This window comes from Hyaena hyaena, unplaced genomic scaffold, assembly GCF_003009895.1.
Source record: "Hyaena hyaena isolate Hyena2069 unplaced genomic scaffold, ASM300989v1 scaffold_394, whole genome shotgun sequence".
Lineage (NCBI taxonomy): Eukaryota > Metazoa > Chordata > Mammalia > Carnivora > Hyaenidae > Hyaena > Hyaena hyaena.
This window is the reverse complement of record NW_024081026.1, coordinates 15,168-41,436: the sequence shown is the minus strand read 5'-3', so window position 1 is coordinate 41,436 and position 26,269 is coordinate 15,168. Positions and strand designations below refer to the sequence as shown.

General features: G+C 39.2%; 1 protein-coding gene across 3 annotated transcripts in view; it reads left to right on the top strand.

The window, feature by feature from the left end:
* Positions 1 to 23,113, top strand: part of EPSTI1 (epithelial stromal interaction 1) — a 96,487-nt gene extending 73,374 nt beyond the window's left edge. For all 3 annotated transcript variants that reach the window (XM_039251554.1, XM_039251553.1, XM_039251552.1), the window contains 3 exons: positions 9,926 to 9,999; positions 16,003 to 16,102; positions 22,648 to 23,113. In XM_039251554.1, coding sequence (XP_039107485.1) covers positions 9,926 to 9,999; positions 16,003 to 16,102; positions 22,648 to 22,656 — 183 coding nt within the window. In that variant the 3' untranslated portion in view covers positions 22,657 to 23,113. The remainder of the gene's footprint in view (positions 1 to 9,925; positions 10,000 to 16,002; positions 16,103 to 22,647) is intronic.
* The last annotated feature ends 3,156 nt before the right edge of the window (positions 23,114 to 26,269 follow it).

Below are 26,269 nucleotides of genomic sequence, written 5' to 3'. Positions count from 1 at the left end.
ATTAGCAACAACAAAAAAACAACTATGGTGAACTAGAAATTTAAAAGATTGTCTTAACGTACATATAGTCTTCCAAGCCAATAACCAGCATTAATTCAATGGTGAAATATTAGAGCAGTAAACAATATCAGGCTATCTGCAACCCCTACTACCAACTGGCACTGTTCTGGAAATTCTAACCCAGTGCTTTTAAGTTAACGTTATTTGATGGACAACTTTTTGTTTTTAAGCTAAAAACTCTTAAGATAGCTAGGAACAAAGTTTGTTTCAGCCAACTTGATAAGACAAAACTAAAGGAGCTTTTCTAATTATTGGAAATAAGTTATTATTTTTGGATGAGAGCATTTTGCCTGTACAACCTAAGAGAATCCACTGAAAAATTATTAGAACAGTGGAATTCAATAAAAAGAATTGGTTATAAAATACAGGAATCAACAACTTTATCAAATATTAGCAATAGTTAATTGGAAAATATAATGGAATAAAAAGTCCTTATCAAAACGCAACTATGTAAAGAAATTGCTCTTTTCCCCACCCCTTCCAAAAAGTAAATAAGCCAAAAAAAAAAAAAAACCACCCAAACTTTCCTATGATACGTGTCAGAATAATGTAGAGATGGTTGATGCTTCCAAGTGGTAAAATTCAACTGTAGTTCTATCCAAATTCATTTGTGAAGTTAGTGCAACTCCAAGAAAATTGTCAGTGAAATGAGGTGGCTTGAAGACTGTTTCTACATTTCAACTGTGAGAATAATCATAAGACTAGACATGAAGCTTTACAGAATATGGATAATAATTTGTGTGTGTGCTGGGGCAAGGAGAGCTTAAGGTATTAGCTATTTAAAAATATCTGAAACTCCCTTGTACTGCCGTGCAGAAGAGGTGAACTGAAGGGCTCTTTTCGATATCAAATTCTAGTTTCCTAAATGTGGAAGTATTAGATATAAAAAGTGTAAGTTTGTTCTGTGGAAATAATCAGAGATCAGAGACGTACACAACATGTATGTACACTGTTGTTTATTTTTAAAATAATCTTACTGGGAAGTTTGCAACTATTTGTTCGGTAAGAGAGGATTTGAGGATTTTGAAGTTCAGAATACCACGCCGCAACTGCTACTGTGTTTTAATGATGTGGGAATATGATCACCCATATAAAAATGAAACAAATACATTTTATAAAGTGGACTCTGGGTGACTTTTGAAACCTGCCTCTTCTTGTTGTACTTTGTGCAAATTACTTCGTCCCTCTAAGATTTATTATGTGCAAGAGTTATTAGCCCCGTGATTCTGTTTCTAGGATCAGAGAGAGCTTGTAGAAAGTTTATCTTAATTCCTGGCACGTGGCAAGCCTACAAATGTGGCCTGGGGTGCTGATAAGAAGTTTGTAATCTGTGTGTATAAATCAAGAAATGAGGGAAATATATGGACAGGTTATCGGTAGAGAGATTTTATGAGTGATTATTATGTCTGCCCTTTATTGTTTCTGTATTTTCTACACTTTCTACAATGAACAAGTAACTTTTATGAGAAATATTTTTCTTTTTTTTTTTTAATGTTTTATTTATTTCTGAGAGAGAGAGAGAGAGAGACAGCGTGGGCAGGGGAGGGTCGGAGAGAGAGGGAGACACAGAATCTGATACAGGCTCCAGGCTCTGAGCTGGCAGTCAGCACAGAGCCCGACGCGGGGCTCGAACCCACGAACCGTGAGATCATGACTTGAGCCGAAGTTGGACGCTTAACAGACTGAGCCACCCAGGTGCCCCGAGAAATATTTTTCTTAAAAGAAGAAAGTTGATGGGAAGTATTTCTGTGCTGGGAGAGACCTGTGTGACTCAATGATTATTAATAGCTGGAAGTCCATTTGTCTTTATATTAAAATGATAGAACAAACAATAATTAGTAAAAGGGGGAATATATGCTATTGCTATATTTTGACTCCCCTATTTTACCCATTAATATTTACTTCCTTTGATTTGGTTATCTCAAGTTTTTCAAGTAGTTTCCACTTTGTTCCCTAGTGAAGGCCATCTTTGTCCTTCTGGGCAAAGGGGTTACTGTGAGGGGGTCCCTAAAAGCAGGAGTTCTCGGAACTGCCCCTCCCTATGGTGCTTTTCTCTTATATTAAAAAGCATTCAAAGGAAGGAGTCCTTTAACATTCATATCAACTCTCCTGCTTCTACTGCCCTTTTCCTCTTGAGTTGAGAGAACTTCCTCTCCTGGGAAAAGTTTATCCTGGCCGGGCGATGGCACTTTAATGTTTACATAAAGCGGTCAAGCCGAACCATGTCAGAACACGCCTCACTGGGATTCAGACATGATTTCCAAATGACCCTATCTTAGTCTTCAGTTACTGCACGAGAGCCTTGCTCTGGGCATCTCTTCCATTCTGGCCTCAACAGGTTTCTCCAGTGTCCAGCTTGCACCCACCTAGCTGTTGTGTGGTTGACCCTTTGGTTCATTGGACCACAGAGAAGTGATTTTGACAACCTCTGGCAGGAAGCGGCGAGCCCTCTACTCCTTGCTGTTAGCTTGGGCCCCACCACTGATCCTTGCAGCCCCCCAGCCCAGCAGCCTGTCCTCTCGCGAGAGCAGCCCCCCCTACTCCCTCCAGAGGGGTGAGCAAAGTTAGAGGCACGGATTGCTGTGTTGTCTGCATTTACCTCCACCACTTTGGTCAACGTTTACAGCAGATTCTGCTCTTAGCATCTCCAAAATGATACTGTATTTATCCTATTGCTTTAGTGCCCTCTTGGTATGGAGCTCTGTCAACATAGGGAGATGTGGGAAGACATGCTGTCTTTCCTCTGGGAGTCTTCATGACACCCTTCCGTTATTGAACGACCCCCCGCAACCTTTGCACCTTGTTTCCCTGCATCCCTTTCTTTGTAGCCCTATGTCGTGTGGCTCCAACTGGTTATCAGCAATACATTTCATTGCGCCTTGTCTCATAGCTGTTTCTGGCTCTGTCTCCCTCCCTGCAAAATGGTTTCCTTCAGGGTGGAGCTGTGTCTGTTTGCATCTGTACCTGCAGCATGAATCCCGGTGTCTGCAAAATGGTTGGTGCTTAACAAATAGGTGTTGAGTGGGACAGCACCTGACAGTGTCTCAGATGCTGTGCTTCACATTCCTCCTGCTTAAAGTATTTTGATTTTCTTTCTTTTTTTTTTTTTAAAGATTTGTTTTAATGTTTATTTCTGAGAGAGAGAGACAGCGTGAGCAGGGGAGGGTCAGAGAGAGAGGGAGTGACAGACTCTGAAACAGGCTCCAGGCTCTGAGCTGGCAGTCAGCACAGAGCCCGACGCGGGGCTCGAACCCACGAACCGCAAGATCATGACCCAAGCGAAAGTCGGACGCTTAACCGACTAAGCCACCCAGGCGCCCCAGTATTTTGATTTTCTTAACGGCCAAAGCTCAGTCCTTGGAACAAGAACCACATATTTGTATCTGTCCAACTAGATATTGCACTTCTGTGTGAAAAGCCAATAAATGAGTCAAGGATGCGCTTCTGAGGCACGAAGATGCATCTGCAGTGGCTGTCACTTCAACAGAACAAAGTAATTAGTTGAAATTATCCTTGTGGCACCAAAGGAAAACTTGCCTCTTCCTAGTAAAAACGCTTTGCTAGATATAAATAGTTCAGGTAGCAGAGATGCCAGAACCTCCCCTCTGCCATCTGGAGGCATGTCCTTGCATGGCGATGCCTCCTCAGCTCTGTCCTGGTTTCCCTCCTGCTCTGAGTTTTCTTTTCTCCCTGTCCTTGCTCTGTCATAGGATGATGCACGGTACTCTCTTCCTGTCCTCTGTGCTTCCTTCCTGGCAGTTCTTGGCTTCTTACTTCATTTTTGCATCTTTATGTATTAAAAACTATATAAATTCATTAGGATTTTTTAAACTTCATTTATTTATTTTGAGAGAGACAGAGAGAGAAAGAGACAGAGAATCCCAAGCAGTGCAGAGCCTGATGCAGGACTTGAACCCACAAACCATGAGATCATGACCTGAGCCAAAGTTGGACTTTTAACCTAATGAGCCGCTCAGGTGCCCCTCATTAGGATTTTTAAATAGAGGAAAACATAAAGAACCAGAAATGGTCTCCCACACAGATAAACCTCTGTGGATTGTATGAGGAAGTAACATATGCACATGGATTAAGAGTCAGAAAGCAAAACTTATATATGATGTTAAAACTTCCTACCCTGCCCATCCACTCCATGATTCTTTTCCTACTGAGAATTAACAGTTAACATTTTGGTGTATGTTTTTTTATAAAATTATTTTAAATATGATTTACATCTGTATATAAAAGTTGAAATGGATATATGTATATCTTTTCTATTTACATGGAACAGTCCCAAGAAAAGTCCTCTGAACCTACATTTTTTTTCCTATTTATTTTACTTATTGCCCCATAAGGAAAAAAACTGAGTATTTGACACACAATGTTACATTAGTTTTAGGTGCACAACTTAGTAAATTGACAAGTGTATAATGTTACACATTATACACCACAGGTTTGGCTACTGTCTGTCCCCATCCATCACTATTAAAATATCATTGACTGTATTCTCTATATTGTACTTTTTATTCCCATGACTTATTCATTCCATAACTGGAAGCCTTCACCCATTTTGCCCAACCCCCAAACCCCTCCACTCTGGCAACCATCAGTTTGTTCTCTGGACCTTTTATAACTTAATGTATCTTTGAGATCCCTCCATAGTTTGCTCTCCTTCTTTCCCATCTACCTTATTCTCTGTAGCTCCTGCATAGTATTCCATTGTGCAGACAGTTTAACTTACTGGTCCAGTTCCTTTTTAATGGGCAGAGACTTTCTCTTGAACTTTTACTGTTTCAATAATACAACTATAAATGTCCCTATCTGTATATCTTTGAACAGTTCTGCAAAGGATGTGTATGTTTAACATGTTGATTGTTGTTGCTAAATTGCCCTTCAAAAACTAAATTGATTTTCACTAATTTAGATGTGCCATCAAAATGCTTGAGTGTACTTGATTCTCTGTCAATCTTTTCTCGTTTTTGCCAGTAGGATAGAAAAATTTTATCTCCCTGTTCTGACTTATGTTTCTTTGATTGTGTGTGAAGATGGTGACCGTTTTGAATTAACAAGCGATCTGTACTTTATATGTGAATTTTCTCTCCCCATCCTTTGGTCCTCTTTCTGTTTGGTTATTGTTTTTTTTTTTTTTCTCCTTAGTTTATATGAAATCTTATCCACCTCCTCAGACCTTTCTTGAGCCTTGATCTAAAATGGTAACTGAGCCTCACATCAGTGTGTTTGATCCTCTGCATAGGATTACAGCTGGATATATTTCTCACTTGTTGATGGGTTTCCTTTTTTCTGGAGTAGAAACTCTTAATCATGGATCTCATCTGTCTTGTTCATTATTGCATCCCCATCACATAGATCCACGCCCGGCTCATGATAAGCATTCAGATGTTGTTGAATGAATGAAAGAATAATTGAATTAGCCTATATGTGTTATACATTTTTTTTTTGTTTTCTAATTTTGTTTATGGAATTTTTCCCAGTGGAAGCTTTGAATTTTTATGCAGCCACATTTGTCAATCATTTTCCTTTATGATTTTGGAAGCTTCCTTGTTCCACATTTATAAATAAATTTACCCATGCCTCCTTTGAAAACTCCTGTGGTTCCATCTTTTAAGTTCAACTGTTAGACTCTATAAAATTTATTTTGGTATTAAAAAAATCTAGTTTTAATTCTCACAATAGCTGGCTAGTTCTTTGCCATCCATTGAATGGTCTCTCCTGCATGCATTAGCATACAACTTTATGGTAAACTACATTTCCATGGATTCCTGGGCTCAATCAGATTGTTTTAGTTGCTGCAGTTTCATGATATGTTTTAATATTTGGTGAAGCTGACTCTTTCTTTTTTTTTGTTTTTTGTTTTTTTTGTTTGTTTGTTTTTCATATGATTGGATATTAGTTTTTTTCCAAATGAATTTCAGGATCATTTTGCCAAGGCTGAAAAAATACTTTAAAGCAAATGTAATAATATTCACATATACTCAGAATATATGCCTTTTATCGTTTTTGTTTTTGTCTCATGTCTCGAGATGATGAGAATTTAATTTGTTCAGAGTTTGTGTTATTAAACTTACGATGGGCTGGATATCAGAAGTTGCTTGTTGGAGAAATGGGTTAATGCATGTGAGAAGAATTAGCATCCTTTGACAAGAGGGATTTTGATTTAGGCTGGATATGTTCTGTTAGAACTTTTGAGTGTAAACAGGTGCTATATTTCTGGATGTGGCATTTATACTGGAATATGATGAACTACCGACTAGTTATCCTTAATCTTTTTAAAAATTTTGTTTAAATGTTTTATTTATTTCTCAAGAGAGAGACACACAACGTGAGCAGGGGAGGGTCAGAGAGAGAGAGAGATACAGAATCTGAAGCAGTTTCCAGGCTCTGAGCTAGGTGTTAGCACAAAGCTCGACGTGGGGCTCAGATCATGACCTGAGCCGAAGTTGGACCCTTAACCAACTGAGCCACCCAGGCACACCGAGTTATCCTTAATCTTTTTTTTTTTAAATGTTTTTATTTATTTCTAGGAGAGGGAGAGAGAGGCAGCATGAGCAGGGGAGGGTCAGAGAGAGAGGGAGTCACAGACTGAAACAGGCTCCAGGCTCTGAGCTGGCAGTCAGCACAGAGCCAGACGCAGGGCTCGAACCCACGAACTGCGAGATCATGACCTAAGCGAAAGTTGGACGCTTAACCAACTAAGCCACCCAGGCGCCCCTAGTTATCCTTAATCTTAACTGCCTATTTTGGATACATCTTACAGGGGAGACTAGATACAAAAAAGTCTAAGCTTTAGTCTTTATTTTGCTACTAATGAGCCATTTAGCTCTTGATAAGTTACTTAAATTGAGTTTCTGATCTTTTTCCCTCATCTGTAAAACAAGCATAATCTGCACTCAATTCATTCACTCATCAAACAATACCTTATATTTCTGCCTACCTTTGGGAATTATTGTAGGGATCAAATAACAGAAGTCTAGTAACATTTTTTTGTTTGAAAATGTTAAATTCTGGTTAAACATTATATCTGCAAAAACATTTCATTTGATTATCTCCAGTCCCCCTCTCCCCAAATCCCACTGAAAAGAAGATAAAGGGGGAAACATTTAAAGGTATAAGCCAGTAAAAGCAAAAGAACAGGCCAGAAATTGCAGCAAAGAAATCAGCAGGATTTCGGAAGCTGAAAAGTAGGGCAGGAAAAGCCAAAACTCATTTGCAAGACGGGAGGTGCCAGCTGAAGCCGTCCAGCGCCATTCTGGAAATGGAGGCACCTCGTGCGTCCAGAGCTGGGGCTGAAAAGATGAGGAGGAATTGGACGTCTAAAGGGGAACGGGTAGGACCCCTGGAGCCCCACCCCTTCCGCACTGAGTGTTGGAAAACATTGTAAAGATGGGCGCTGAGGAAGGCGATGTGCTTGGGAGGGGAAGTTGGGACCGGGATGGGGGTAGTTAATAGAGACATACATCTTCTTCCATAGCAGGAAGTCAAAAGATAATATGTTTTTGAAAAGTTAAGACATAGAAGAATATGCATGCTATTAAGAAGGGAGGTAATTGACAGATGAAACTACACACAGTAATTGAAAGTGATTCTGAGGTTGATGGGAAGGACAGGAGGTTTTTTTTTTTTTTTTTAAGTTTATTTATTTATTTATTTAGTTTTTAAAAATGTTTTTATTTATTTCTAGGAGAGAGAGAGAGACAGCGTGAGCAGGGGAGGGTCAGAGAGAGAGGGAGTCACAGACTCTGAAACAGGCTCCAGGCTCTGGGCCGGCAGTCAGCACAGAGCCCGACGCGGGGCTCGAACCCACGAACCGCGAGATCATGACCTAAGCGAAAGTCGGACGCTTAACTGACTAAGCCACCCAGGCGCCCCTTAAGTTTATTTATTTATTTTAAGAGAGACAGAGACAGGGTGTGGGGGGGCAGCGCAGAGAGACCAAGGGAGAGAGAGAATCCCAAGCAGGCTGCTGGGCTGCCAGCTCAGTGGCCAATGAAGGTAGGGCTTGAATTCCAGAACCTGAGCCAAAATTAAGAGTGCGTCACTTATCTGAGCCACACAGGTGCCCCTTTCTTTTATTTTTGCATAAGCCTTGGTAGTACTAATAACTAGCACGTTACTTGGTAGACTTTTAAAACTAGTACATGTATTATAGTGACAAAAAATAAAATGGAATAAATGATTTCATGTCACTGTAGAAAAGTGAGTCTCTGGCATGAGACTTGCATAAATGCCTGTAGAAGAGTTGAGTGAAAATTATTCACTTATTTAGAAAACTCGTTTTCCTTTCTTGATGGTGCTAGATAGGAATTAGAATTAAATAATGTGCTTTATGGATTGACAAGTAATATATTTGGAATATCACAGTATATAAAAGCAGTCTGTTTATTTTGAGGAATGTAGAATATCAGAAGGCCTTTGAATAAAGTTATAAAACCACAAAATGTCAGTCTGAACTCTGGAGTTAGTTTATACTTTTTTAAAAAATATTTTATTTATTTCTGAGAGAGACAGAGACAGAGACAGTGTGAATAGGAGAGGGTCAGAAAGAGGGAGACACAGAATCTGAAACAGGCTCCAGGCTCTGAGCTGTCAGCACAGAGCCCAACCCGGGGCTCGAACCCACAAACCGTGAGATCATGACCTGAGCCGAAGTCGGACGCTTAACTGACGAAGCCACCCAGGCACTCCTAGTTTATATTTTTAATTAAGGAAGTTTTAGGGTTAAAAATACATATGTTGGTATGTTTTTATCAAGACATGTCAGTCTTTTTTTTTAATGTTTTATTTTATTTATTTATTTATTTATTTATTTATTTATTTATTTATGAGAGAGAGAGAGAGAGAGACAGTGCGAGCAAGGGAGGGTCAGAGAGAAAGGGAGACACAGAATCTGAAGACAGGCTCCAGACTCTGAGCTGGCTGTCAGCACAGAGCCCGACGTGGGGCTTGAACCCATGAACTGTGAGATCATGACCTGAGCCGAAGTTGGACGCTCAACTGACTAAGCCACCCAGGCACCCCAGTCAGTATTTTCTCCACCAGAAAATTCTCTGACTCAGGCATTAATTTATGACAGTCTTGATAACTCTCTTCCCTTTGCCTTTTTCTGTTTTTGAAAAGAGGTTAAAAATCAGTCTGCCTCAAGGAAGGCAGTTGAGCATTAGAGAAATCCTGGCACCTAGTTCTTTGGTTTAATATCATAAACAGAGTAACTAACTTTGGAAGTTGCCTCTTCTAAGAAAATAATTGGAATGTCAGAAGCAGAGATCTAGCTGGGGTGACATGATCTCCTACTTGAAGCAAAGTATTCCTTTCAGGGAGTCTTAAGTTCTGCTGCTATTAGAAGTAACTAGTCAATAATAGGTAAATTGATTTTTCTCCAGGATGAAGAATGTTTTACTAATGGAATTGTACTACAGAATTGAGCCCAACATTTATTTGTAAGTTACTATAAATTTGTTGGGAAAGAAATGCTAGAGAAATACCCAGAAATAGTACTGTGTGGCATTTCTTCAAGAATTAATTTGATTTTTCTTTGTAAGACACAGGTGAGTCTGACTCACATTACACTTTCTTCTATGTACATTGTAGCTATTAGTCTCATATCTTGAGCATGCACACTGGCTTTTTAATCTTACAATTTTCTCCTCACAGAGCTATTGTTTGACTAAGGCACAATCATTTTTGCTACCTAATTATATAAGAAAATAATTTCACATGGAAATGGTACTTAAGTAAAAGTTTCAAAAATGAAATATTATACCAGCTAAGGTTAAGTATGTAATTGATTTGAGTATCTTCTGTACAACCATGTTAACTGAAAGCCATATTTTAAAATTTTTATTGTTCTTAGAGTGAATTACTGGAATTTAACCGACAGCAACAGGAGGAAGAAAGAATCAAAACCCACCAGGCTGAACACAGGAGGTAAATGGCTAATAAAATTAGCATCCTTGGTTAAAACAATTACTTGCAAAGTTTTTGCAATTCTTTTAAGACGGCATTCAATAGTTTTATTGAATAAAAATGTTATTAATATAAAGATTAAAAAGGTAATACAGATTCAAAAACCACATTCAATGGTTTTATTTTATTTTCCAGTATTTTTGATTAATTCAATATTAATTCAAATATTTATGGAGTACTTTGACACATATGTATACATTTTTCAGTTTTCATTTAATTGGGACCATATTTTTTTTCTTTCATAGTTTGCTGTCAAGTTGGTTTCCATATAACACCCAGTGCTCATCATTTTAATCTTTATATGGGGGTATGGGATGTATGTGAGGATGCTAACTGCTCCACACACACACACACACACACACACACGCACGCACACACGCGCACACACACACACACACGCACTATCCAGCTTTTCTGGATAGGGGGTATAAATTCACACTGGAAAACAGAATCATGCTCCCGAGCTATTTGTTTATTTAGGTTATACTTAATTTGCCTCCCATGGGACAGAGCATTTTAATACTTTGAGATGATCCTTTACTGTTCATAGACAACTTTAGAATAATTGAACTCATCCAGATGGGGATACTCATACAAAAGCTCAGACAAGAAGCATTTTATACTGACTAACATATTGGGGAAAACTTCTTAAAACAGAACCACTGAGCAATTTTTAAGTACTCTCTATCTTATTCCTAATATCCGACCTTAAGAGCACTCAGGAATATATCATACTGGTATTGGACCAGTGCTAGTACTGCCATATTTTTCATTATTCTAGGATTTTCCTGGGGGCACTTGGGTTATCCTAGTTTATTGTAGCGTGGTTGAGGATCTCAGACATATTTAATATAAAGGCTCTCATGATCTAAAGGAGCAAATTCTTTTTCTAAAACCAAGTGCTTTCACTTACAGGTTTAACCTTCTCACTATTGCTAATGTGTGTTTTTACATTGTGGTGCTTTCATTTTGTAAATGAGACTTTACAAAGTGTTGATGGAAGTCCCCAATTCTGCCACGGCTGTGAACTCTGGATGGAGACTCCTAGTCTTTTGACTGGATTATTCTGCTTCCATAATCCAGTTAAAATAGTTTTAAAATGTCAAATGTGAATTTATGTGGGTTTTTTTTTTTTTCCAATTAAAAGAAAACATCAAAACTCTGATCCACTGGTTAGGCTATTTTGTTGGGTAAGGGATAATGGTTACTGCTATCTTTGTTTCGTTTTTTTATTTTAATAAAGTAGGTTATAAACCTTAGTCTCTTATTGGTTTTTCTCATTTTCTCTTTAAAATTCTTTCTATTAAAAAAACTTGATAGTGTATTTCTTTAACATCGGTTGTTAGTGGTAGCCAGTTATTTCTCTTTATTTCTTCCCCCCCCCCACCTCTCCCTATTTCTCTTTATTTCTGAGGACTGTATTATAAAGCTTTTCTGGATTGTAAAGCTTTAAACATCTTAAAAATAGTGTGGTATGTCACAGTAATAGGTCCTATTGCTAAGAAAATTCATCTTCAATGGGCCTCCAATAAAAATACAAGTTATTTGATTGGAGGTGGAAAGGATTATTTTCTTGGAACCTTGACCCTCATTCTTTAAGCGTATTTCCATACTGCAGTATACTAAATATTGGGGGGTGGGCTATTTTCTACACTTTATTTTCTCTTTTTATGGATTCTAGTTAAATATAGATGCAAATTTAATAGGAAATCTCTCTGGGTAATAAACTCAGTAACCAGTTTTGAGATAACTGATCAAGTTTTTAAACACATATTTTATGTTCTTAATCAGTATCTGAAGAGAGTGTATGTTTGTATTGTCCTTTAGAGTTCACAGCGAGCTTTCCCATGTTATATGAAAATACTCATTTGGTAGTCTTTTAACAAATAAAATGGTGTAACCATTACTGCTGAGGGCAGCAACACCATCCCTCCCTCCCTCCCTCTCTCTCTCCCTCTGTGTGTGGGGAGGGGCGGGGGTGGGATTTAAATTAGGTTTTCTCCAGGGACATAGTTTTGTTGGAGCCAAAAAGACAATGTGCTTTCTACTGTTTAGAAGTACACATATCAGGAAACTCAACTCTGAGTTTTGTAAGAGAAAGTTTACGGTATTCCTCACAAGCTTTTCAGTGTATTCTATACTGATTGAACTTGGCTGCACCTGAATCTGACCCAAGGTAACTTTTCGAGTAAGAGAAGAAAGTTGAAACTTCAGAAAAGAAAGAGCATGGAGGTCAAGGACTAGAAAAGATCTGGGCTATGAGCTGCAGACTGGAGTGGATTGAATTGATTTATTGAAACTTAACCATCCTTAAATAGTTTTTATCCATATTAACCCTTAGAAGAAAATCCAGAGCACTGCAATAAAGCATATGTACTTTCTAACGCTAGTAATCAAAATTGTATAAACAGGTACTTTTCCTTCTGTTTGAATTCTCAGTAGGAATTGAGAAAAACAATCCCTTTAGTAAGTGATGTCCTCTTAGTAACTGGTGCTCAGAAGAATCATACCACTTGCATCCATGACAAGCCATCCGTCCTCACAGCGTGTGAGCAAACTGAGATCAGTGGACGATGGGCTATTTTCAGCCCGTACTCACCACCACTGGGGGTTTCACGATGCAGGTGCAGTCACAGAAGCAGACAGATGTTGGGACCGTGAACCTGCACGCTTCCTTTATTCACCTTTTACGTATCAAGGCACACTCTGCGAAGGCTTTCTTCCAGGCACTAGGAACAGGCATAAGACAGCAGAGAACATCCCTGATTGCATGGAAACTGCAATCTGGAGGAACAAAATAGAAGTCAACAAGTTAACAGCAATGGCATTTTAGACAGTGATACATACTGTGAGAAGCACATCTCAGGGGGATGTTAAGGGAGAAATTGGAGGTCATAGTTCCTCCATGAAGAGGTAACATGACAAGAGACAGTCACGTAGAGATTGGGGTCCAAAGCATACACTTAGATGTCCCCTCTTATCAGGTATGGGAGAAAATGCAAAAGCCCAAAAGTGGGACTGACTTTGGAGTGTCTGAGTCTTCAGTGATTGGACTATCGATGGTGAGGAAGAGAATAAAATGAAATGAGGTTGGCAGGAGCCAGGAAGTACAAGAATTTTGTAAGCCGATAATTTTATTCTAAGACTAATGGGAAATCATAAGAGGGTTTTAAGCAAAAGGAAGGCATGATCTCTTTTATAATTTAGTAAAGTGCTTGTGTGGAGAGCAGACGATAGAGGGTGTGAGTGGAAGCAGAAGCAAGGCCTGAGAGGTTAATGGTTTGGACCAGAGTGATGGCCATGGAAAGAAATGGGTGAATTCAGAATGTGTTTAGTAGGTAGAGTCAACAAAACTTCTAGTGGTTTGGGGGCACCTGGGTGGCTTAGTTGGTTAAGCGTCCGACTTTCGCTTAGGTCATGATCTTGCAGTTGGTGGGTTCGAGCCCCGCGTCGGGCTCTGTGCTGACTGCCAGCTCAGAGCCTGGAGCCTATTTCAGAGTCTGTGTCTCCCTCTCTCTCTCTGACCCTCCCCTGCTCACGCTGTCTCTCTCTCTCTCTCTCCTAGAAGTAAATAAAAATATTAAAAAAAAAAAAAACTTCTAGTGGTTTGGATGGGGGGTGGTTGGGGGATGTTGAGGGAAAGCCTGTCTTTGCTAGCTGACAAAAATACTGGATGAAAACAGTCCCGGGCACATGGGCAATCCAGAATACCATTGGTTGTATGGTTAGGGAGGATGAGGATCAGTTTTCTCTCTTTTCTTTTTCATCATGATCAGTGTACTCTTTAATCTCTATCACCTATTTTATCCATACCCCACCCATCTCCCCTCTGGTAACCATCAGTTTATTCACTATAGTTAAGAGTCTGTTCCTTGGCTTTTTTCTGTCTCTTTTTCCCTTTGCTTGTTTTGTTTCTTAAATTCCACATATGAATGAAATCACATGGTATTTGTCTTTCTCTGACTTATTTCTCTTAGCACCATACTCTCTACCTCCATTAGTGTTGTTGCAAATGGCAAGATTTCATTCTTTTTGAAGGCTGAATAATTTTGATGCCTGAATAATATTCCACTGCACACACACACACACACACACACACACTACCTCTTTGTCCATTCATCTATCAATGGACACTTAGGCTCTTCCCATAATTTGGCTATTTTAGATAATACTTCAGTAAACATAGGGGTGCATATTTCCCTTTGAATTAGTTTTTGCATTCTTTGGGTGAATGTCCAGTAGAGCAATTACTGGATCATAGGGGGTAGTTCCACTTTTAAGGGTCAGATTTCTCTTAATATTCAGGTCTCTAGCTCAGTAAGATAGTTTTCCATCTGCATGCTGAGAGGTCGAGAAAAGGGGGCATAAATATTACACTTTGCAGTGAACCAGGCTGATTGGAATATGGCACTTAGGTATACTTTATGGTGAGAGAAGAAAAAAGAAAAACTTTCTAGAAGCTAAGATGTGACTAACTACCTGATAGGTTTTGAAGTTGTTGAGAAAATAGCAACCCAATAAGCCAGAGATCAATCTGGGTCAACGTGCAGTTGGCGTTTTAGCTAGCACTGAAAAACTACAGATGGGCACAAAACAAACCCAACCTCTGACTTTGCCACCCAGCAGTCATTATCCTTAAGGTCCCCAAATTTCCCAGTCATTGACTTATAGCCACCTACCACGACCACTTTTTGTTAACCTTCAAGACTGAAAAGGAAGCTGTGAATGGGTCCTGACTACCTTCCTTCCATAAACATATATTGAGCTGCTGGTATGCATCAGGCTCTGTGTTTCTGCTAAGAAGCTTATGGGCTAATGATGCTATTTCCTTAATAATTCATTGGCATCATAGGGTACCTATTACAGTGTTGTTTCTTCAGCTTCCATGTCCCTGACTCAACCATACATGGGCAACTGAGAGCATGGTGTTGCCTTTCATTTATTTTTTTTTAAGTTTGTTTATTTATTTTGAGACAGAGTGTGAGTGGGGGAGGGAGAGAGAATCCCAAGCAGGCTTCGTGCTGCCAGCACAGAGCCTGATGTGGGGTTCGAATTCATGAATCTTGAGATCATGACCTGAGCTGAAACCAAGAGTTGGGTGCTTAACTGACTGAGCCACCCCGGTAGCCCTAAATTTACTTTGTTAAATTTAAAAGTTGTAATATGTAACACACAGGAAAGTCCACAGAACAAATATTTAGTAAGATTAATTACAGGGTGAACATCCAAGTAGCCAGCTTCAGAAATAGAGCATCACCATCACCATTCAGTTAACCCTTATTCTGACCGTTATGGTAATCATCCTTGCCTTTCCTTAAGGTGTCACCTTCTATGTGTTAAACTTAATTTCTGAAACTGGTTGCTGCGGGTATCACCGAACATCAGGGAAAGCTATGAGCATTCTTTCTTCTGAAAGTTTGAGTTTCCCTCTTCTGATCTTTCCCATTTTTTATACTCTCTTCCCATTTACCTTCTACTTTCCACTTACAGGATTTACTTTAACAAGACTGGGAGTGGGGTATAGGGCATATGGGAGGGACATCTATTGCAACAACGGTGCCACAGAGCTACTGTGGGTCCCCTTCATGTTGTAGGTCTTGCTGAGGCTTCCATCTTTTTCAGCCTCTGGAGTTCACACCTAGCATGGCCCGTAAGGGAACCATTTGCTCAGGAAAAAAGCTCTTGTTGAACTGATAGAAGATGAGGGAATGAAGCTCTCAAGTTCAGAGCTGTACCCCCTCTGCCCAGAGGCACAACTGGCACCAGCTCCAGCCAAAGGCTATTAAAGCATGTCATATTGTCATATGGTTAACATGAGAAGAAGTTTCTATAGATTTCTTCTAAGCTGCAGCGGGTAGAGGGAAGCAATCCCCACAGTCAGTTCATACAGCACATTAGGTTCCCTAAAATCTCTCAGCCCTGTAGCAAGCTTTCTGCTTACACACATTTTTCATTGTTTTACAGGGTAAATAATGCTTTTCTGGACCGACTCCAAGGCAAAAGTCAACCAGGTGGCCTCGAGCACTTGGGAGGCGATTGGAATATGAATAGTGGTAACAGCTGGGTGAGTTTTTTCTTTTCTCTTAAAATCTTTCAAAGTTGGAAAGTAAAAACAATGAGAATTTTAAAAATATGTTGGGCCTTCTCCCAAGATATTATTTCTTTGGTGTGCTGTTCGGCTGTGTGATGGGCAGTCAGCCAGGGTGATTACTGTAAATTCCACAATAGTTTCTAGAGAGAAGGAGTGAGTCCTGGTTTCAGCTCTGGCCAATCACAATAAAAAATGACACCTGCCCTTTGCTCTCAGGGTAATTGCCTGGACTGTAAGGATTTTTTATCACCCCTTGCCCAGGCCTACAACAAAAACAAATGAAAAAAATTTTTTCAAGAAGACTGTAAGTGCAATATGGTTATAAAAATAGTAAGCATTCTCTAGTAATATATTCTTTCAGTGAAAACTACCACATCAAAGAAACCAGTATTTAACTTTTCACTACAAAATGATTTTTAAAAAAACCCTGCAGCAAAAGGCACTCTTTGAAAATGAAATATCCTTCTGGATTTCTGTTTAGAAAACGTTGCAACTGTGCTGTAATACGTGTTTAATGTGTTTGCGTGTACAATAGATCATTGAACCTGCACCACATCTTCTGGATGTATATGATTGCAGGGTTTGCAACGCATGCAGAATCAAAACTAACTACAGTGAGTTTTATACTTTAATTGAAGCCAAGTACATATGTACCTACTAGAAAAATGGAACAGATAGAGATCTTTAAACTGGTAAAATACAACAAAATGAGTGCTTGCTGGCCTGGAAACTCTGGAGATCACCCTTTAATAAATATTTGATGAGCAAAAGATAATTATTGAGAAAAGAATCTGTTGGAAATCTTATGCATGTTTTCTTTAAAGGTATTTAGTAGTTAAAATTGATGGATAGATTTCACAGTTATCTTCAATATATATACTGAGGATAACTGAGTGTAGGCAAATTTTCAAGGAATGATACCAGACATGTCTTTCCATAATGCATGCTCTCGTGTATCACTGTGGTATTGAGAATAGTGATGAGATGGAAGAGTGAGGAAAGAATCAAAACATTGTATCTGTGCATCATGAGTTACAATTTACAAATTATATGTGAGTAGGGGTCACGTGGAAAATGGGGCGTTGTGAGTTTGAGACATTATCCAATTTCATGGAATCTGTATGTTGTGAAACACGACTTGAGAGTTAGATTTTGGACAGGACTTGGGAACTCTCTGCATATTTTCTCCTCTACCTATCAACTCTTGAAATTTAGAAACTACTTAGGAAAATACATGGGATTGAGGGGAAGATAATGGGAGAGAGTGAAAGAATACCACATGGAGTGCTGTTAAGGGAATGAGAATTTAGGAATCTGGTTCACCACTGACTACTGGTGGGCCTTATGGAAGTGAGCTATAAATCTCTGCTTAGATCCTTCATGGATTAAAAGAAAGGAGCATGATGTTCTCATTATAGGAGTGAAGGTTATTAAAGTTTCCTTAGTAGGACAGTCATAGCCAAGTCCAAAGTGGTTATCAGCTCTTCCCTTATTTGAAGGAAGCAGTGAGAAAGATGAGTTTCTTCAGGCTCTCAACTTCACCTCCCTACAGACATCCTTACCTATATGCCTATTTTTCCTTGGAGATCAGATTTTTTCTCCTCCACCTACTGAGGGACTTTGTTCTAATGACACTCCCCTCTCTTCTGAACCATCACGTATTTATCTCAACTAGAAAAATTCTCATCAGCACAAAAGAGAAATATAAATTATATTGATACCCCCTCCCTCTTGCTACTCTTCTATTTCTTTGTTCCCCTTTCAAGCAGAACTTCAAGAGACACCTGTCCTTCAGCTGTTTCTAATTTCTTTCTTCCCATTTCTCTTACACTTATTTAAATCAGGATTTAGACTTTATCAGTCCAACCATAATGCTCTTGGCATGGTCACTAACAATGTCCACATTACAAAGTCTAGTGGTAGTTTTTCAGTTTTCATCTTTTGATATTTTGGCTCCATTTGTCATGGTGAGTTACTCCCTCCTCTCTGAAGCTGTTTACTTGGCTTCTGGAGTACTCTTCTCTCCCGAGTTTCCAGCAACCTCAGTGGCTACTCCATTTCATTCTCCTTTGCTGAATCCCCTGCATCTTGTCCTCTCAACATTGGAGCACCTCAGAGATCCACCTTGTACCACCTTCTGAACTTTATGTTCACTTAATACCTTGGTGGCCTTATTCATTATCATTCATTAAATTAAATACAATTTATGTGCTTATTACTCCCATGTTTCTTTTTTTTTTTAACATTTTTAATGTTTATTTATTTTTGAGAGAGAGAGAGAGAGGAATAGAGCATGAGTGGGAGAGGAGCAGAGAGAACGGGAGACACGGAATCTGAAGCATGCTCCAGGCTTTGAGCTGTTAGCACAGAGACTGACCCACAGCTTGAACTCATGAGCTGTGAGATCATGACCTGAGCTGAAGTCAGACACTTAGCTGACTGAGCCACCCAGGTGCCCCTTATTACTCCCACATTTCTAGTTCCAGCCTCCATCTCTTCCTTGAATCCAGACTTGCATTATCCATTTGTCCACGCAGTATCTCTACTTGCATGTCTAGTGGACATTTCAACCTTCATGTGTCTAAAACTTAGTAGGACATCATGGATCCCCAGTAGGCCTTTGATCCCCTCTACCCAAAGTTTCTGTCTTCACTTGTTCCTGCTTATATAATGGTACAACCCGTCTCACATCCCTCACAACTGATCCATCAACAAACCTTTTTGGCTTTTCCTTCAAAATAGATACAATCCACAGCTTCTCACCACTTCCACCACTATTGTCCTGCCTCTAACCTCCATTATGCTTATCTAGATTCTCGAAATAGTCTTCTAGATGGTTTCCTTGCTTCCACACTTACCCACTTGGAACCTATTCTCAATATGAGAGTGACCCCTTTGGAACAGAAACCAGATCCTGTCACTTCCCTGCTTAAAGTCCCCCAGTGGCTCCCATGACTCTCCAAATCAAATGGAGTAAAAGCCAAAGCCCATGTTAGTCACCTACGAGGTGTTTCCTGATCTAGACCCCACTTTAGCCCGCTGGCGCTCTCCTGCCACTGCCCTTATTCCTTACTCCTCCCAGCCATGGGAGTTTTCTTGCTTTTCTTTGAACATGTAAAGGACCTGGATGCTTTCACCTCAAGGCCTTTGCATGGTCGCTCCCTCTCTGCCCTTCTCCGTATGATTTATTCTCCAAGCATTTCTTGAATTCTACCCTATTGAGGTTTCCTTGGCCATTTATTTAATGCTGCCACCTGTGCCCTCATCCCTGGCTCTAGCCATCCATTTTTCCAACCTCCACTTCTTTTTCTCTGGCACTCTGCAACTTCTTACATATCTAATATTATTTGCTTATATGTATTGTTGACTGTTTACTCTTAGTCTCTCCCTGTGGTAATGTATCTTCCATATTGTGTCAATCAGGACGCTTTGATTGTTTTGCTCACTGATCTGTCCCCAGCAGAAGACAGTAATTGGAAGGAACTTAGCACAGGCACAAGGAAACAGGTGGCTGTGATTGAAGGTTGGCCAAACAACAAAGATTTAGAACCATATGATTTGATATACTAAAATGCTTAGATACTAAATTGAAAATAGCTATGTATAAAACATTCAATGGACTAAATTTTGGATTTGAAACAATGAGGGAAAACAAGAGACAAAGACAACCAAGAAGATTTGAAAAAAGAACAAAATAGAACGTCTAGGAATAAAGAAATATAATTTTTGGAATTAAAACACTCAGTGAATTCATCACAATAAAAGGAATACAAATAAAGAACTAAATCAAAATACCATGTGTCATGTATTATTTTGGCAAAAGAACAAAAGTTTGGCAATATATTCTGTTGGCAAGGCTGTGGGGATAAAGGTTCATTCACACATGATTGATGGGAATTCAAGATGGTGTAAATGCTATCTAAATTAATTTATCACTGTCTTTTAATAAAATAAAAACCAGGCCTAGACATATTGCAGAAAAGTTGTACTAAATGTTGAAGTAACAGACAATTTCAAATGTCTAGAAAGTTTTCCAGAAAATGAAAAAAGAAAATATTCTCTCAAAGGATTAAGCAAGTGAATATAACTTGAATCAAGATTACACAAACACTATACAGAAAAAATATATATGTATATACACTCACTCATAAACAGATTGAAAAATCACAAATTTTGACAGATTTATCATAAATGAAAAAACGAAAACTGAGTTGGTTTATCTCATAAATTATAGGAAAAACACCATATGATTATCTCAATAGATGCAGAGAAAAAAGCACTTGATTAATTTCAATACTCATTTGTGGTAAAAATTGCTAACAAAGGAGGAAGAGAAAGGACATTTCTTTAGCTAATAAACTGATCAAAATTCTATAATAAAAATATATCAAAAGCATTTCCTTTAAATCATATATAAAGATTGAAAGGAAAACAAACATTTATAATTAATAGATAATACAATTATCTACCCAGACAATCTGAAGGAATTGATACTTAAGTTATTAGAGTAAATTAGGAGCCAAAAATGTTGGTAGATGCAGGATCAGTATATAAAAATTCACTTCATTTTTATACATTGTGAATAAACAAAAAAAAATTAATAAAAAGATAAAACCAAAAATGCACATAACCTTTAAAAATATATAATATTTTCATAGAAAGACCCTAATGAATAAATGAATGAAGAAATTATACCTTTTTAATGGGTAAGAATTGGAATGAGCTCTCAAATTATCTATAGATTTCATTAAATTCTAATCAAAGCAAAGAACCAAGCATAACCAATTCACTCCTAAAGATAAAGAAATACGTATGGGGACTTAGTTAAATATTTAATACAGTCTGGAATTGGTAGAGGTGGACCCAGCCATTTCTGGAATTCTGATGTATGACAGAAGGCAGAGCACATCATTGGGGGAAAACGAACTCTTTAACAAATGCTGGTGGGACAAATTGAGAACCTCATGGAATCATAACCAATCAATTTCAAGTGGATTAAGACTTATAAGTAGAAACGAAGACTTTTTAAACTTAAGAATAGACAAAAAATTGAGGATTTTGTAAGACCCAAGGTATAAATCAAAAAGAAAGGATAAATATGTATTAAAATGAAACATTTGTTCATCAAATGAAACCATATGAAAGAAAGAAGAGAAACCGCATATGAAGATTTTATCCTGGACATGTTTTGTAAATAACAAGTGGACAAAATATTAGTATACAGATGTATTTAGACTGTGTCATTTATTTAGAAGTTGATAGAGGAAACCTGAGCTACCCTAGGGATGTGCGAGAGGAACTCACAGATAGGGTTTGGAGGAAATACTGGAATCAGTACAAAGCTGAAAAAGAAGAAAAAGAAGGAGGCAGAAGATATGACAAAACAATAATGAAAGCCAAAGAGAGAAAAACTTGTTTCTTGAAACATCATATAAATACTTAAGTAGCAGGCCTTTAATAAGTATATTTTGGACAGACAAATTAGATTGATCTTTATCTTTATATCTTTTAACATTTAAAACACATTTGTCTCATATTTTATATATGTTTTTTTTCTTTGATCATTTAAATTGCTTTTACCTTTAAAAACAATTGGTTCTCTAGACCCCTCTACTTCTCATGATGTACGTAGGGTAGGATGTTGAAAGAATCACTTCAAATTCTCTTTTGTCTGTAGGTGAGACCCTTTAAAATGCTATGGAAACTCTTAAATCCTGTGTCTTCAAGGGCAGTTGAGCATTTGCCATGACCTATGAGGCGACCTGAAATTTTAGTTTCCCAGAATGTTAGAACAGCAATCGTCTGAATCCCAAGTGTAACTTTGCCCCAGCATTCTGGAGGCCTGATGGAGAATTCTTGACCTTTTGCACATGGTAGGGGGCAGAGGGAACTCAATTAGTCCATCTCCTTCCTCAGGTCCCCTTAGAAGTCAGCTTTCTGCTGTATAATATGGTGCCCTTCTACTCCATACATTTCCATGTAAATTGTTCTGCTTCACGCTGTGTTCGTCCTGTCCTTGCTGTAACTATGGAGGTGGGTGACAATATTTGCGAACACTATTATTTGTGACCTATGTTAGCCTATCTCTAAGAACACAGCTGATGAGCTGTCACTCAACAAGCCATTACATTGTTTTGTTTGTTTGTTTTTACAAATAGTTTATTGTCAAATTAGTTTCCACATAACACCCAGTGCTCATCCCCACGAGTGCCCTCCTCCACGCCCATCCCCCCCTCGCCCCCCCACCCCCCAACATCCATCAGTGCTCAGTTTTGTCAGCATTCAAGAGTCTCTCATGGTTTGCAAGCCATTACATTGTTGACAGAGACTATTTTGTGAATCAAATGCAATGGGACTTGAAAATTAAAACCTGTCACTGGAACATTACAAAATTAAAAAATAGGCATTTTAACTCGATATAGTAAAAGTATTCTTTGAAGGAGCTTCATTTTGGACTTAAAAAGGTTTTGAGTTTTGTTTTGCTGCTTGTACTAATTTTTGTTTTCTTTTTCTTCCAGGGTGTATGAGAGATATTTACTTACATCTGTCCTTTGTCAACTGACCTTGAAGAACATCACTCAGTGCTTTTCCTTAATGCTGCTTTGTTTATCCTTACTGTTTTTACCTTGACTTCAACTGCCCACTCAGCTGAGCAAGTGGGGATGACCAGTTTTTCCCTGTCATTAGTTATGCATGTTTGCAGGAGCTGATTGCTGAGCTCATACTTAATTTCTGCTGCCAGTGAAATGTTACACTATTTTTCTCATTGGTTTCACATCTTATTGGAAGTATAATTACAGCCATGTTAGTAAGATGAAAAAGGAGGGAATCGTTTGATGCTTTCAGGTCTGCAAGAGTTATGGGTGCTACAGGCTTGTCTCTCTGAGTAGCTAATTCTTACGTAAATTCTCAATTGGGGAAGCTTTGGTATTTTTTAAGATTTTTAAGCTCTACTTAATCCAGGGTACAAACTTGAGCCAAAGAAAAAAAATAAATCTTTTATATTCTTTTAAACACACTTTTAAATAAATTTTGAAATACTTCTGTATAAATGGTTTGTTTTATTTTATTTTATTTTATTAAATATTTTTATTTATTTCTAGGAGAGAGAGAGAGACAGCGTGAGCAGGGGAGGGTCAGAGAGAGAGGGAGACACAGACTCTGAAATAGGCTCCAGGCTCTGAGCTGGCAGTCAGCACAGAGCCTGAAGCGGGGCTCGAACCCACGAACCACGAGATCATGACCTAAGCGAAAGTCGGACGCTTAACCGACTAAGCCACCCAGGCGCCCCTGGTTTGTTTTATTTTTAATGAAACGCTCTTGAGTTTTTCTCTCTTGATGGGTCTCATTTTTATATTCTTCTTTGTAGTTCATATAGATTAATTGCAGGACCTTAATCACTATTGGATGTGCCTTTGGCCTTGATTTACTTACTAATACTGTTCTTTCTGCTTTTTCATTGTGGTTCCGTCAATTCCCTGAAAGGCGGTTGTTTATATAAAAATCAACTAGATACAAATGTAGATAAAACGCGTGCTTTGTAGGTGTTTTGGAATCCTGTCTTTTCTCTATACAACCTATTTATTGTTTACTAGAGCTAATTCTGTAGGCTTTTCTATTCTGCTTTTATGACCTTCATTGTTTATTGGGGATGTTGGCCTATGATTTTGGTTTTTTGTGGCATCCTTGTCTGGTTTTGGTATCAGGGTAGTGCTGGCCTCATAAAATGAGTTTGAAAGCATTCTCTTCAATTTTTTTGGAAGCCTATCCCTCAGGCTGAAGCTCCAGGCTAAGTAAATAAGCTTTTTCACAGGAAGATTGGGGTTGTGTTTCAGTCTGCTGTCTATACAGTGCCCTGGGGGTGGTGGGCTTCTAAGAATTCTTTCTTATTTTTATATTCCTGGGAAGCTCACAATGCTAGCCTCCTTGGCCACCAGGGCCAAGTGATTAAGGGGAATTCCTGTGTGTCTCCGTTGGCTCAGCGAGGCAGTAGAAAGTGGGGTGGGGAATGCTCTCTGGCTTCAGAAAATGTCTTGACTGAATGTGCCCCAGAGGCTTCAGAAATTCAGTGACAGAGTGCCTTGCCTGTGTGCGTGTACCAGCTTTAGGCTGGGAGCAGAATGGCATGACTGCTACGCTTGTTAGCTCCAGCCAAGGAATGGGGAAAAATTGTAACCTTCCACACTTCATGGACTTTAGCTAGGGAACTGGAGAATGCTGCCACTGCTCAAGTTTGCCTGCCCCAACCAGAGACTACGGGAATGCTACGGCCACCTGTGCTCTCTGGCTTCGGCAAGGCAGTAAGCAGTGCTGCGACCGCTGGCTTCTGCCTGTCTGAGCAAAGTGGTGGGAGGGTTCTGTGTCCAGGCTCATCCATCTGGGCCAGCCGGCTAGATGGAGTGTCCAAAAATGACATCTGCCAGTACCTCCATCTCCGGGGGGAGTCTCAGCTGTCTCCTACCCCTCCAGCAGATGTGTTTAGATTAGTCAATGTATCCCTTTCACGTATAGACTAGGTGATTTTCAAACTGCTGTTCATTTCTGCTGGGTCTTGGGACAAATAACACTGTATTGAGCCCTTTAAAAGGGAAACCTCAGCTTCCTACTGTACTTTGAGTCCTTGGATGTCAGCCCTGTTGATTTTCTAAGTCAGATGTTTGGGGAGGGGTGCTCATCTCTCTGGTGCAGATCCCAGGGGCTTGGGTGACTGATGTGGGTACCAACCCCTCTCTCCAGCAGAAGAGCCAGACTGGTTAGATCCCTATTGTGTGGCCCAAGCTGGGGGTGGGGTTTTTGGTGAGACTGTGCCCATACGTCTCCTTCCCAATATTAGTCTTTTTATCCTTTCTGCGGAGAAGCAGCTCATCTAGTTTTTTCAAAGAAAAAATGATCCATATGTAGCTGTAGATTTGGTGTGTCCTCGGGAGCAAGTGAGTTCAAGATCTTCCCACGCCACTGTCTTGTGGAAATCTCCTCCAAACCAATGATACTTTGTGGCCTTAAGAGATCTTCTGTGCTACCACTCATTCTGTTGAAATAAATTCAAATAAATTCTGTGTATCCAGGGAGGCATGGGGACTGCAGGTTCTTAGGCCAAGACCGAGGTGGCTCACAGAAGCAGGACAAAGGTATGGCATAGAAAGGGCTGCACTTGGTGGCGGTGGGGGCTGAGAACAGATGGCGCCCAGCTAGCTTCTCTGGAGTAAATAATGTGGATACGCTTGGTCTTCCTGCCAAGCCGAAGCTGCGTTGGTGCTGTTGACACTAATATAAAATGTTCGGTCCATTTGAAATCTTTGTCATTGCCTAATATGGGGAAAACTAAATCCCTCAGCCTGGATTGCAAGCGTTGCCAAAATGATTGTAAATGTGTGAAGGCTGCAGGCATTTTACTGCTGTGGCCTGAGCCATTTCAGCCCTTCACCTGCCAGCCTGGCTATGTCAGGGTCCGTGGTCCTGTTCGGGTCTTTGTGTCTAGAGCCAGCGTTCCTCACTTGCGGCTGTTTTCCAGTATGTAATCAGAAGCTGATGTAGGGGAAAGGGATGCCTTCTTACATTAGTGACTCTGCGGACAGTTGGCATGAATTTCTTTTCCACTGCCTGCTGTATCCTGGCTCCTCAAGCAAAGATTTTGTTCGGGTATTTGGTCTCACTAAAAAAAAAGAAAAAAATCACTGTGCCCTTGTGCAGGTAGGGAAAATTGTGACTTCGTGGCCAAAATCATCTAGAATATGTATGTGGTTGTAAACATCTTCCTCAAACAATTCTCTCTGTAGGTGAAAGTAAGCAGAAAAGATGGAAGAGTTGCTGTGTAAGGGAGCCTTCTGTTGGTTTTTCACATTTAATTTGGCCTGTTGAATCAATTGGAATAAGTTTTTGACTTGTGGATAACTTTGGATAGGAATCGCAAAGTTCTCATCACAGTTTCTATGCTTTTGAAGTGCTTCCCTCTTCTTCTGAAAAAGAAAATAAAAGTAAGACAAATTGTTACAAAATAGGTATTTGTTACAGAAACTTTAGACCTATAGAGGAGTAATAGAAAGCAAAAAAACTGTGATTTTTTTCAGGTTATTTATTAAAAAATCACAGTTATCATTTTGGCATGCACCCTTTCAAATACTTTTCTATCTGACTGTATAT